Consider the following 14,144-nt stretch of genomic DNA (forward strand, 5'->3'; position numbering starts at 1 on the left):
TGCCCACATGAGACATTATGAAATTTGCCTTTGCTTTGTAAAATGCCATTAAAGCAATCACACTCTCTTTTAGATCAAGGATTTGCCAGTGACTTCTTTCTTGGCAAACAGAGTACCTAGTTATGAACTACAATAAAATATTAGAATGCATACAATAACCTGTGTGTAGCAATTAGCAGCTGCTAGCTTTTTAAAGAAATACAGAATTTGTGACAATATGATACAGATACAATTGGCAATGTGCCACAGCAGATGATTCAAAAAAAGAGCTTTTATATATGCATTTGGGGAAAAATAGTTGATTTCTAGTTTTTTTTTTAATATTTATTTATTTATCTGACTGTGCGGTCTCAGTTACAGTACCCAGAATCTTGTGGCATGTGAACTCTTACATGTGGCATATGGGATCTAGTTCCCTGACAAAGGATGGAACCCAGGTCCCTGGAATTAGGAGCTTGGTGTTTTAGCCATTGAATTACCAGGGAAGTCTCTGATTTCTAGTTTTTAGCTACAACTATAGCACATTTTGGGGGCTTCCCATGTGCCTTAGTGGTAAAAAAAAAAAAAAAGAAAATCTGCCTGCAAAGCAGGAGATGTGGGTTTTATCCTTGGTGGGGAAGATCCCCTGGAGAAGGAAATGGCAACCCACTCCTGTATTCTTGCCTGGGAAATCCCATGGACAGAGAAGCCTGGCGGGCTACAGTCAGCGGGGTTGCAAAGTGTCAGACACGACTTAGTGACTAAACAACAACATAGGGCATATTTGATAACCATTCTCCAGGATACTTTCTTTAAAGATGCTTAATGTGAACAGAGGTGACACAATTGCTAGATGTGCCTACAATTTTTAATTTGGTATAAGAATGGGAAATCCATGAGCGATATTGTTGGTATTCAGTGCAGTTTAATCTAGGATTTTTCAGAAATTTCCATCCTCAAAACCAACAGCTAAATCTGCTCTGTGCTCTAACTCCTTGCAAGGCCAAGTGTGGCCTATGGTTTCGCTATATCTGCATCACCAGAGAGGTGCTGGTCAAGTTCACAGTGTCTCAATCAGTCTGGATCATGGAGTTACACTTAAATGATCCATAAATCCTGTTTTTAATCTTCCCTTCTTCAAGTCATCCAGGTAATATGGAATCAAAGCCAAAACCAAAATCATACTTGACAAGCCTTTTCAGAAATATATTCATTGGCCCAAGAGAAGGACTATGAAGTTCCAAACACTGCATGTGAAAAAAGTGGTAAGAACCACGTATTTGCTCCCTTGCATTAGAAAGAAATTTGTGACTGATTTCTGTAAACTGATGAACTGTAAGTTATCAACAGTATTACACAGGAAGAAGCCCAAGAACCTTAGCTCTATAAAGACTGGCCATTCTCATCAAACACTGCTTAAGCCCCCTCTTTCTTATAAGGCCCCTTCAATGCTGTAAGGGCTCTGCCCCAGAAAACAGAAGGGCAGTCAGCAGGGAGGAGAAGGTCTAGGTGTTGCTCATCCATGCATGTGTCCCTGGGGGCATGGAATTCACTGAAGACTGCTCAAACAAGGCTGAATCATGAATGGAATTCAGTCTTACCTGAAAGTCATGCTAGTGACTGCTTTAAATACCCACTAGTCAGAAGGAAGTATGCTTCTTTCTATCTGCCCAAGTAAGATATGCTTCTTTTTGGATCCCCTCTGTTTAAGTGGTCATATGTCCACATGGTCACAGGTCCACATGAACAGAGAAGATACAGGAAGAAAGGTCTCGTGTAAACTAACATCCAGATCTACAGGGGTGCTTGTCAACTACTGAGTCCCCACTTATTCACCAGGAAATATAAACAGTTTCAAAGCATCTTTATATCTTCATGAAAAGAATGTAAAAAAAAAAAGAAGACGATGACAACAACAATGAAACTTCCACTGGAAGCATTCTTTAAATGGGATACCAGGGTTTATAATCCCTCCATTATCTGTTCTCATGCAGAGCCAGAGAAAATACTGTCACCAATTTAAGAGAATAAGAGCCTTTGTTTATTTCAGAATGAGCTTGTGCCAAAAGAGTAAATATACTATTGTCTTTTGTTTTCTGTCTTTGTTCAGTGAAAGTGGGATATAAAGTCTAGACGGTGGCAGAAGTTGGGGAGAACATGCACATGAATGCCATTCTGGGTGGTTTAAATCTCACTGGGATACATATTATTTTCACAGCCACTGCTACAGTCAGGGCTCTTCAGTTCAGTTCAGTAGGGCTCTTAGGCAAAATAATTCTGATTCCCGACATTGACTTTGGAAGCTTCTAAAAAGAAAAAGCATACAGATTCTCTCATGCTAATTGCTTGTATTAAGCAACATAAATCAAAATGCTTATTCCTAAAAGATAAGAAAGATCTTGTCACAATGCCCAGGGCAGAGCAGATAAACTCTAACCATTTGGTTCCTTTCTTTCTTATTCCCATTTAACTCAATCAGGCAAAAGTATTCCACCCCCAGCCCCCAAAGAAATGCAACAGTGTTCAAAAATACTATTTCAAGGGCCAGGATAAATAAACTTTGCTGAGAAGTTTCAGATGTAGGCTTTTGCTTTCAGAACTAGTGGTGGTGCCAAGGAGTGACTTATGGAGCTTTAGATCCCCAACAATCTCAATCTATTCCCAGAACCCCATAAAAACCGACTCAAAATAAAAGCAGTCCTCTTGTTATGAAATCTAGCTTCAAGAAAAGTCTCCTTCCAAACAGATTGAAACCCTGGAGTTACTCTGTTGATATTCACGTGCTGCCACTATCCAAAAACATTACCCTTTATGTTAGAGGAAGTCAAGTAGTAAGGCTGTCTTGAGAGCAGGGCAGCCCTGGTTTGAAAGCCAGCCTTTTATTCATTAATGAGAGACCTCAAGAAAAATACTAAACCTAAATCTGAAAGTCCCCTCATGTAAATCACTGAGATTAGCCAGTGAACCTGGGGACGCAAGTCCTTCCAGGTTGATGAGAGGACCAGGTGAGATGATTCCACAGGGCACCTGGCAGGTCTCAGCACCAAAGAGTACTCAGTGAATAGCTCCCTCCATCACCATTCCTCCTTTTTACTGGTTCAGAATCTCTGACATTATGTGGTCTCCCTCTATTAAGGCAAAAAAAGAGAAAAAGAGAAAAAGTGGCTGAATAACAAAATCATGACTATACTAACAACTAGGACTAATTTTGAGAAGTCTTCATATATCTCTGAGCAAAAGGACTTCTCTATTTGATAAATGATAAGAACAATTCAGTATCCTGCACAGAGACCACAGAGTTCTAGGAGTCCGTGTTCTCACCTTTTAATCTCTACAGGTTACTAGCTTATTTCTAGGCAGAGAGTAAACAGCTCTGCTTCTGTTCTGCTCTCCTTGCTTTCTGCCGCACCCTGGCCAAAGAGCAGCTCATGGAAGAACTGTGTTGCCCACTCTGAGTTGCTATAACTACATTGTTGACAAAATAGCAGGCACTCTGCAGGAGTCAGAATAGCCTCTTTGAAGTACTATATGATTTCTGCTATGGCACATCCTCTGCTGCCCGTTAAGGGGCTGACTTGGGGCATCCATGGACCCCCCCCCCCCGAAGTCACACACTAGCTAAGGGGATGGAGAAGGGTTTTGAAAATCGCTGGGCCTCTCACATCCACAGAATCCCAATGGCCTATGCTTCAGGTCTGAAGATTGCCCTCACCCTGAGGGAACAAAACAAAGCCTTGATACTATCTGCAGAACTATGCCACATCTGCTTCATGAAGTTGAGTTCTCTTCCTAAATAATGAGTATTTCAGGGCACTAAAAAGAATGCTGCCTGGTTCTTTAAAACATAAGCGTATTACCTAGAAGATGGTAGGATCTAAAACTTCAGATGGAGAGAATATACAAACGGACAATGTCCAATCCATGGATGAAAACAGAAATCTGACCTCAACTTCTAGAGCAAAACTAGAGCAAAGTCCAGGAGCCAAAACTCAAACCTGGAAGCAACTGGTCCAGAATGGGCAGGACTTTATTGAAAACTTATGGTTTTTCTTTTTTTGTTGTTCCTCTGCCCAACTCTGGACCAACCATGGAAAGCCAAACATCCCTCAGACCAATCCCATAAGATTCTTGGCTTCTGACTAGCCCACCTCTGGCTTCTCCATGTGAACAACCTCCAGTCAGAGCATACCTGAAGCCTTCTTTTTTTTTTAAACTGAGAAGCATTCTCACTGTCCTGCCTTCTTTGAGTCTTTTCTGAAAGCCCGTGATGAAGGATCACTCCCTTGCTGTAACAAACTGAATAAATAGCTCTGTTCTCATTCCAGCGGTTTTTTCTTATTTCCGTAAGACTCATTTGTTTTATTTTTCCTCTATCTAGTGTACTAACAAGATCATATTTTACCATTTGCAATGCAAAGGACCATGGAAACCTAGATGCTTTTGAACTGTGGTGCTGAAGAAGACTCTTGAGAGTCCCTTGGACTGCAAGGAGATCAAACCAGTTAATCCTAAAGGAAATCAACCCTGAATAGTCATTGAAAGGACTGATGCTGAAGTTGAAGTTCCAATACTTTGGCCACCTGATGAGAAGAGTCGACTCATTGGAAAAGATTCTGATGCTGGGAAAGACTGAGGGCAAGAGGGGAAGAGGGCAGTAGGATGAGATGGTTGGATGGCATCATGGACTCAATGGACATGAGTTTGAGCAGGTTCAGGGAGATGGTGAAGGATAGGGAAGCCTGGCGTGCTGCAGTCCATGGGGTCACAAAGAGTCAGACATAACTTAGCGACTGAATGACAACAACAATGGGAACCTAAGCATGCAACACCACACTTGAGGCCTCTGGGCAACCCCAAAATCTGCGTGGAATGTGCCTTCCGAAGCCTTCCATACTCACCAAGCCCACCTGCACCCATCCTTTTTTTTCTACTTCATGGCACCAATTATCATAGAGAATTACATACGGTAACAGAGTAACCAAAAAAAGATGTCCTTTTCATTATAGGGGACTGGAATGCAAAAGTAGGAAGTCAAGAAACACCTGGAGTAACAGGCAAATTTGGCCTTGGAGCACGGAATGAAGCAGGGCAAAGGCTAATAGAGTTTTGCCAAGAGAACGCACTGGTCATAGCAAACACCCTCTTCCAACAACACAGGAGAAGACTCTACACATGGACATCACCAGATGGTCAACACTGAAATCAAATTGATTATATCCTTTGCAGCCAAAAATGGAGAAGCTCTATACATTCAGCAAAAACAAGACCAGGAGCTGACTGTGGTTCAGATCATGAACTCCTTAATGTCAAATTCAGACTTAAATTGAAGAAAGTGGGGAAAACCACTAGACCATTCAGGTATGACCTAAATCAAATCCCTTATCACTATACGGTGGAAGTGAGAAGTAGATTTAAGGGATTAGATCTGATAGACAGAGTGCCTGATGAACTATGGACAAAGGTTCATGACATTGCACAAGGAGACAAGGATCAAGACCATCCCCAAGAAAAAGAAATGCAAAAAAGCAAAATGGCTGTCTGAGGAGGCCTTACAAATAGCTGTGAAAAGAAGAGAAGTGAAAAGCAAAGGAGAAAAGGAAAGATATACCCATTTGAATGCAAAGTTCCAAAGAATAGCAAGGAGAGATAAGAAAGCCTTCCTCAGTGATTAGTGCAAAAAATAGAGGAAAACAATAGAATGGGAGAGACTAGAGATCTCTCTAAGAAAATTAGAGATAACAAGGGAACATTTCATACAAAGATGGGCTCGATAAAGGACAGAAAATGTATGGACCTAACAGAAGCAGAAAATATTAAGAAGAGGTGGCAAGAATACACAGAACTGTACAAAAAAGATTTTCATGACCCAGATAATCATGAAGGTGTGATCACTCACACTCACCTAGAGTCAGACATCCTGGAATGCGGAGTCAGGTGGGCCTTAGGAAGCATCACTACGAACAAAGCTAGTGGAGGTGATAGAATTCCAGTTGAGCTATTTCAAATCCTAAAAGATGATGCTGTGAAAGTGCTACACTCGATATGTCAGTGGAAAACTCAGCAGTGGCCACAGGACTGGAAAAGGTCAGTCTTCATTCCAATCCCAAAGAAAGGTAATGCAAAAGAATGCTCAAACTACCGCACAGTGCACTCATCTCACACGCTAGTAAAGTCATGCTCAAAATTCTCCAAGCCAGGCTTCAGCAATACGTGAACTGTGAACTTCCAGATGTTCAAGCTGGTTTTAGAAACGGCAGAGGAACCAGAGATCAAATTTCCAACATTTGCTGGATCATGGAAAGAGCAAAAGAGTTCCAGAAAAAATCTATTTCTGCTTTATTGACTATGCCAAAGCCTTTGACTGTGTGGATCACAATAAACTGTGGAAAATTCTAAAAGAGATGGGAATACCAGACCACCTGACCTGCCTCTTGAGAAACCTGTATGCAGGTCAGGAAGCAACAGTTAGAACTGGACATGGAACAACAGACTGGTTCCAAATAGGAAAAGGTGTACGTCAAGGCTGTATATTGTCACCCTGCTTATTTAACTTATATGCAGAGTACATCATGAGAAATGATGAGCTGAAAGAAGCACAAGCTGGAATCAAGATTGCTGGGAGAAATATCAATAACCTCAGATATGCAGATGACACCACCCTTATGGCAGAAAGTGAAGAAAAACTAAAGAGCCTCTTGATGAAAGTGAAAGAGGAGAGTGAAAAAGTTGGTTTAAAGCTCAACATTCCGAAAACTAAGATCATGGCGTCTGGTCCCATCACTTCATGGCAAATAGATGGGGAAACAGTGGAAACAGTGTCAGACTTTATTTTTCTGGGCTCCAAAATCACTGTGGATGGTGATTGCAGCCATGAAATTAAAAGACGCTTACTCCTTGGAAGGAAAGTTATGACTAACCTAGACAGCATATTAAAAAGCAGAGATGTTACTTTGCCAACCAAGGTCCGTCTAGTCAAGGTTATGGTTTTTCCAGTAGCCATGTATGGATGTGAGAGTTGGACTACAAAGAAAGCTGAGCGCTGAAGAATTGATGCTTTTGAACTGTGGTGTTGGAGAAGACTCTTGAGAGTCCCTTGTACTGCAAACAGATCCAACCAGTCCGTTCTAAAAGAGATCAGTCCTGGGTGTTCATTGGAAGGACTGATGCTGAGGCTGAAACTCCAATACTTTGGCCACCTCCTGGGAAGAGTTGACTCACTGGAAAAGATTCTGATGCTGAGAGGATTGGGGGCAGGAGGTGAAGGGGATGACAGAGAATGAGATGGCTGGATGGCATTACCGACTCGATGGACATGAGTCTGAGTGTACTCCGGGAGTTGGTGATGGACAGGGAGGCCTGGCCTGCTGCGGTTCATCGGGTTGCAAAGAGTCAGACACGACTGAGTGACTGAATTGAACTGAACAGAGTAACCAACCATCCTAGTTTTCCCAGAACTTCCGCATTTTAATCACTGAAAGTCCTACATCCGAGGTAAACTGGGACAGTTGGTTTGTTACCATATGAGACTCCATGCCTGTCATACTGACAGTCAGCCTTTGCAGGTATAATTCATTCTGCCAGCAATCTTCTTTTACTCTTACAGATTATCAGCCTGCTGAGCTCCTCTCAGTCAGTTGAGCCTGAAATTAAATGCCCACTCCTAGGTCTCTTCACCGGCAGTCCATCCCCCAGTTGCGAGCAGGTGATCCCCCTCTGCCACGCCACACTGGCCTGTGCATACTTCTGTGCATATCACGTGGCTCTGGCAGCTAGACTCTCTGACCCTCTGACATACTGATCTCCCAGCAGGGAGAAGCTTTATTCTCTCCCCTCACTGTCATCACCACCCCAAGCCCCTATTTGCCTGTTTCCTGAGTAAATGAATCTGTGTATGATTAAATGGCTTAGCTATTTATTTATTCATATTAAGTAAGTAATTAATAAATTATATTAATTTATTTATAATAAGTAACAATAATTACTTATCATTGAGTTCCTGAATATCAACAAATTGTATAACACATAATTATTGTTATATATTGTGATTATTGTTGTTATCATCATTAATCAGTTATTAATTAATGAATTAACTGATCCCTGCAAAAAGGTCCAAAAGTTCCAGATTGAGCCAAAGAGGCAACATAATGTGGAATATGGGTGCCTTCCAAGAAGCATACTCATTAATCCATCTCAGTCACCCAGATTATCGACCCACCTCAATCTGGGTGGTGTTGTCCTGCCCATCGTCCAGGATCAGGTCCGTGAAGCCTCTGGGCTCTGGGGAGTCTTGGCCCAGGCTGGCTCGGTTCGAGTCTACGGCCTTGATGGAATCCAAGTTCCTTTTCCACCGGTGGCTGAATGCATGTGTGTCCACCTCCACCTCCTCTTCTGTCTGTGGGAAGGCTTGAGCAACCTGATACTGCCCATCTGTTTGAAAAAATAAAATAATGAGTTACCACCTGTCATGCTTCATTCACATGCTTTCTCATAGAGAAGACAAATATCCTGCCACTCATGAAAAGAGGAAACTAACTCAAAACAGTGAAACCTGTTTAACTGTAATATTTTGAGTTCAGTATGAACAACTGAGTAGAAGGCAATTTCAGGACATGCCATAAGTCGTGACAATGCTTAATGTGCAGATCCAACAGAGTCCCTAAAACAGATGTGCTGCCCTGAAGCAATGCATTTTTATTCCCTTCCTTCCCCGCCCTCCATACACACACTTCATAAACATTCTCTAGTTGTTCTGAGAAAACAAGCTGCAATCCAAACAAAGGAATGAAACCAAGTGACTCCCTGCACATTTGAAAATACAAATCCAAAATCATTAACTTGCAAGTTTATATTGTTTCACATAAGTTATGCTGGGCAGCAGAGAGATAACAGAGCATTTGAACGGGTTAAAAAATATATGGAATGATCTTCACGTCAATGTGATAACCTGCCTTGTAGCTCACAAGTCAGACTTGGTTCACTGCCGAATTCATTTAATAAGCAACGCCCCTGGGAGGCATCACAAAAGCTTTGTTCATTTGGGCTGTTCTCACCTTGGAATCTTGTCAGAGTGGTTAAGGATGACAGTGATAGGCACTTAGAGAAACGGATGGGAAAGCAAGGAGATCAAATCACAGAGGTATTTTCAAGCCATCTGCAGGGACTGGCTTTGCTGACCCAGCTCATGTCGCTTCTCCAGGGGGGAAAATTAGATTTCATTATTACTCCTAGTCTTTCACTTCAGTGGGTCAGCAGGGGAAGGTGTTCCACAAGTGTGGGAAATTCAGTGTCTGACCAAGAACAGTTCTCCTCTAGGCAACGATTACCAAAAGATATGAATTGACAGCCTTTATAACTGGCAGGTCATGGGTTCAAAAGGGCTAAGAGAATGGTGATTTAATTACAGCTGTGATGTTGCCATCAATACACGAAGATTCCAAGAAACCAAAACGTATTTAATGAAACTTATACTTTGGCCACCTGATGCAAAGAGCCAACTCATTGGAAAAGACCCTGATACTGGGAAAGATTGCAGGCGAGAGGAGAAGGGGACGGCAGAGGATGAAATGGTTAGATAGCATCATGGACTCAAAGTACATGAATCTAAGCAAATTCTGGGAGATAGTGAAGAACAGGGGAGCCCGGTATGCAGCAGTCCATGGGGTTGCAAAGAGTCGGACATGACTTAGCAACTGAACAACAACAAAAAACATATAATACCATTAAATCCATTACTTTGAACTCTAATCACCAAGTCAAGGCTACCACTACCAGTCACATGCAAATGTCTAAAGCATCTCCCTTTGAAGTCATGAAGGTGCTAATCATTTCTTCTTGAGGGGATATCCTTTGATTTCACTGTGAATTTAAAAGATCTGCCATTGTTTAATGCCTTAGTAGAGACAGCCTAGAGCCAAACACTACCATAGTGTAGGCCATCTAGACCTTTCATGGGATTGGAGAATATAAGAGTGTAAAAGAATCATGGAAATGGAAACAACCAAATATTCCATAGAAAGGAAACTGAGAACCAGACAATGCAGCACTGTGCTCAATTCACAGAACTGTTATCAGGCTAACGAAAACACTCAGGTACATGGAGAGTTGATCACAGTGCCCTCCCACCTGCCACGCAGTAAATTTCAGAATGTCTAAAGAGGATTTTAATGAAAATGTTTCTTTTTTTAAGGTGTTATACCCACTGGCATTTGAATATTGCTCAATAAATGTTTGTTGACTGACCGAATGAATAATAAATAAATTGTAGATAGTCTCTTCAGAGCAAAGATGATGAGGGCAGGCAGAATTAGGTAAGGGAAGAAATGCAAGGATTCCGGAGAACTGGGGTAGAATTCCTTCTGTTAGGTTTGCTGAATAGGGGATGCTACATAATTTACAAAACTCTCTGTGCTTTTGTTACCCTTTATTTCAAATAGGAATGAAAATATCTCACCTGCAAAAGCAGACCGCTTTTCCTGAGTAGGTGTCAGGCTCTAAGACTTATGATTCTAGGTAAAGCTACCTAAAGCAATTTTATTTGCTTTATTTAGCTGTCCTGCCTCATTACTAAAAATATATGATGTAGCTTACAACAAAAGTATACAATAAAGTTTTATAACAACCAGGTAAGGCCTCATAGCACACCACTTAGACCGAACTTTAGAGATATGCATTCACTTTGCCCTAGGGGTGGTGGCGATCTGAATACAATTATGTGGGAACAACTGAAAACCTATAGTATCCTTACTATAACATAAGTCTAGATAAGAAAGACAGCAAATATAATGCAGTCAATGGGTCAAACAGTCCTCGATATAAGTGTTTTTGTTTTTTAACATCACAGAAAGGGAAAGGCTCCAGCCAGAGGTTTGTCAGGTCTTTATAATGTAAATCAGAAAAATATACCTAACTCTTCAAAGTAGTAGTCTTCATTAAACTCTTCAAACCAGAAAGTCAACCCCCCTGTTGGTTTCTTTAAAATAGATGTTATCATTGGATATTCACTGCCCAACTTTAACTTCACCATTATCCTTTTAGATTTTTATAACACAGGACAAAATACAATGCTTTTCATGAAACCGTTAGGCCAGAAACATCACGCTAGCCCCCGTGGCCCCGGCACAAGGCACGCAGTAGAGGAAGCAGTGAGCAGTGGAGGAGCTGTCTGCATAGGAGGTCCCCTTTCTCCTTTCCTCCCTCTCTGCCTCTTACCCTAGAGAACAAATAAAAAGAGCTTCAAAACATAGGGAGGATAAAGTCCGTGTTCCCCACTATTAAATGAATTAAACAGGGAGGCCATCACACTGAGGAGTCTTTGATGGCTTTTGCATCCTATGTAAGCAAACATAAACCTGAGCCTGTAGGTGCCTCAAGTCTGAGAAATCAAAACCTAAGGATATCCAGTCACAAATTCCCTACTAGACTTTTCTGAATCAGGCAAACACTTAAGCTACAGCCAATGAAATAAATTCCCTGTTTTCTTCTGCTTTTTCTCCATAAAATCTCTCCCCTAGTTGGGGTCCTTGGAGTGTTCCTAACCGCTTCTGGTATGCCGCTGCCCCATTGAAACTGATTTTTGTTAAGATAGACTCTTAAAATGTTTAGTATGCCTCAGTTTATCTTTTAACACCACTTAAGCAGAAATTTGGAAAGTCTGATGAATGTGTCAAACTCTTGTTTCTGTGATGAACATTCCACCTCATCCTTTATCTAGATTACTGGGGAAGGTGAATTAAACAGACAGATAGGCCTTCCATATAAAATAGGCATAAATGCTTCCTCTGGAATTTATTGAGTTGGCCAAAAAAGTTAATTAGGATTTTCCTGTACCATCTTATGAAAAACCTACACAAACTTTTTGGCCAATCCCATGTAAAGGTAAGTCCCCAGACCCATATAAGATGTTTGTTTTTTACTTTTTAGTGGTGTTATATGATTTTTTTTTCTTGCTTTCATTACTGTTGTATTAACACCTATTACAGCTGTTGATTAGTTTGCTTCCAAGATGAACATACTTGCTCCTCCTAGAATTTACTACCTTGAACTCTGTAAATCAATCGCTCAATCACTTGCTGGCTCAGACTGTGAAGAGTAAACAAAGGCTAAGACCTATGGGGCTTCCCTGGTGGCTCAGCTGGTAAAGAATCCACCTGAAACGAGGGAGACCCATGTTCAATCCCTGGGCTGGTAATATCCCCTGGAGAAGGGAATGGCTACCCACTCCAGTACTCTTACCTGGAGCATTTCATGGACAGAGGAGCCTGGTGGGCTACAGTCCATGGGGTCACAAAGAGTCAGACATGACTGAGTGACATTGACTTTCAAGAAAGGACGTAAGGGCTTTCCAATGACAAAATTTGTGAGTGTTAGAGCCTAGCCTCTGAATTTTCCTTGGGGTTGTTGCTTTACATGTAAGTCTTCTTCTCTGCTTAGGTTATGAATAAGCAAAACTACCCAATCACGCATAGAGGAAACATTCCCTATATGCTCATGGTTCATCAAGATGAAAGTTTGACATTGGCTTCGATTTTGACCCCATTTCAGAATGATTTTCAGAGAAGATAAAACAAGTCAAAAATGGATGTTTTCCAGAAATAAAGATGGAGAAAAATTGGCAAAGCCACAGTCTGGTTATCTACATTGTAAATTATTCCTATTCACTTCATGGGCTTTCCAACTCATAAAAATATTTCAAATAATTCTTTAAATCACCACCAAAACAGATCATTCTGAAGTAAGAGGAAAGGATATATGTAAAATAATTTTTCCCTTCCCAGCTGTAGTGAAAACAAAAGCAACAGGAGGGATCTTTCAATAGTCTGGTTGAACAGATTGTTTGCTTTCTGTCTACTGTATGTTAATTAAACCACTGATGGAAAACCTTCCAAGATAATTTCTGTGAACACATTTTGCTATAGTTGTTAATCACATGGTTCATGGAAACATTAAGTATATCTAAGGACTCCCATTTGGATATAAGGAGAGAAAGCTAAAAGGCACATTTTTGTATATTTAATAAATTGACCTTAACACATTCTTGAGATATTTTATTTGATAAAAATTGCAGATAAAGTATTATTGAAAAAGGTTCTTCACTACCTTTCAAATAGATCATCATTATGAAACCCAATAATGTCTAGTTAATCTGAGAGCAAAGTAAGAAACTCATGTACACCTTCGTATTATTCTTTGCAAAACTTGCAAGTTTCTTTTATGCTATCATCTACTATAAAATAAAATCATTTAAAATAAAAACAAAAGGGAAGAAAACTGTTCTGGGTTAGCTATGTTTATATTTGCATCTCATCCTAATGATTTTATTTAAATACCTTACTTTCAGTTAATAGTTGAATGCATCTTTAACTGCATTTCTCATTTTTTATTATAACCCCAGCATGTTTTCTTTTCTGTTGTTTATTTATTTACTTTTGATTGGAGTATAATTGCTTTACAATGTTGTGTTAGTTCTAGCTGTACTGCATTTCTTGAGTCTTACATACAATCATATACACAATATATGTCAAATGAGCAAGGAGTAACTACATAAATTGACATGTATTTTATGTAGTGAGAACCTACCATGACCGTACCTTTTGAACACACACTTTGGTCTGTACTTCACAAATGAACAAAATGATCTTTGTGGATCCTGTGCAAAGACTACAATTTTTCACTACAAATACATTTACTGGCTTGATTCATCTGCGAATAGGCAAATTATTCAGCTAAGGTAGACTGCTGTATGGTTTCACACACTTCAATTTATGGAAGTGAAGAGGAAATTCCATACAAATGGTTATATTACTGGTTCTGTCCAATGATGAGCTGGCTATGTGGTGAACTTGGAGGTTTTAACTGATAGCATTCCAGAGAAGATGGCTATAGAAGAGAAAGCATACAGAATGTTTTGTTGAGAGACAGTAGAGGGTTTGAGTGGGATCTGGACATTATTTTCTTGGTAAGCTTCACACATGTTTCCTCATGTCTCCCAGTTGAGGACCACTGCTCCAAGCTCTCATCTCACCACAGGTGCCTAAGGTCACGTCTTCATCATCTCTTGCCTCTTGCCTGGTCTTACTTTCTTCAAACTCTTCCTTCTCCAATCTTTTCTCCATCTGCTGTCAGAGGTAGCTTTCAAATTTATTCACTTCTCTATTTTTATTAAAACC

At 40.5% G+C, this 14,144-nt stretch overlaps 1 protein-coding gene across 2 annotated transcripts in view; it reads right to left on the reverse strand.

The window, feature by feature from the left end:
* Positions 1 to 14,144, reverse strand: part of PLXDC2 (plexin domain containing 2) — a 459,161-nt gene that overhangs the window by 269,082 nt on the left and 175,935 nt on the right. For both annotated transcript variants that reach the window (XM_055428176.2, XM_055428186.2), the window contains exon 2: positions 8,195 to 8,406. In XM_055428176.2, the coding sequence (XP_055284151.1) occupies positions 8,195 to 8,406 (212 nt within the window). The remainder of the gene's footprint in view (positions 1 to 8,194; positions 8,407 to 14,144) is intronic.

Source organism: Moschus berezovskii, chromosome 15 (genome assembly GCF_049115385.1).
Source record: "Moschus berezovskii isolate FMDL1 chromosome 15, NW_MosBer_1.0, whole genome shotgun sequence".
In the NCBI taxonomy this organism is placed as follows: domain Eukaryota; kingdom Metazoa; phylum Chordata; class Mammalia; order Artiodactyla; family Moschidae; genus Moschus; species Moschus berezovskii.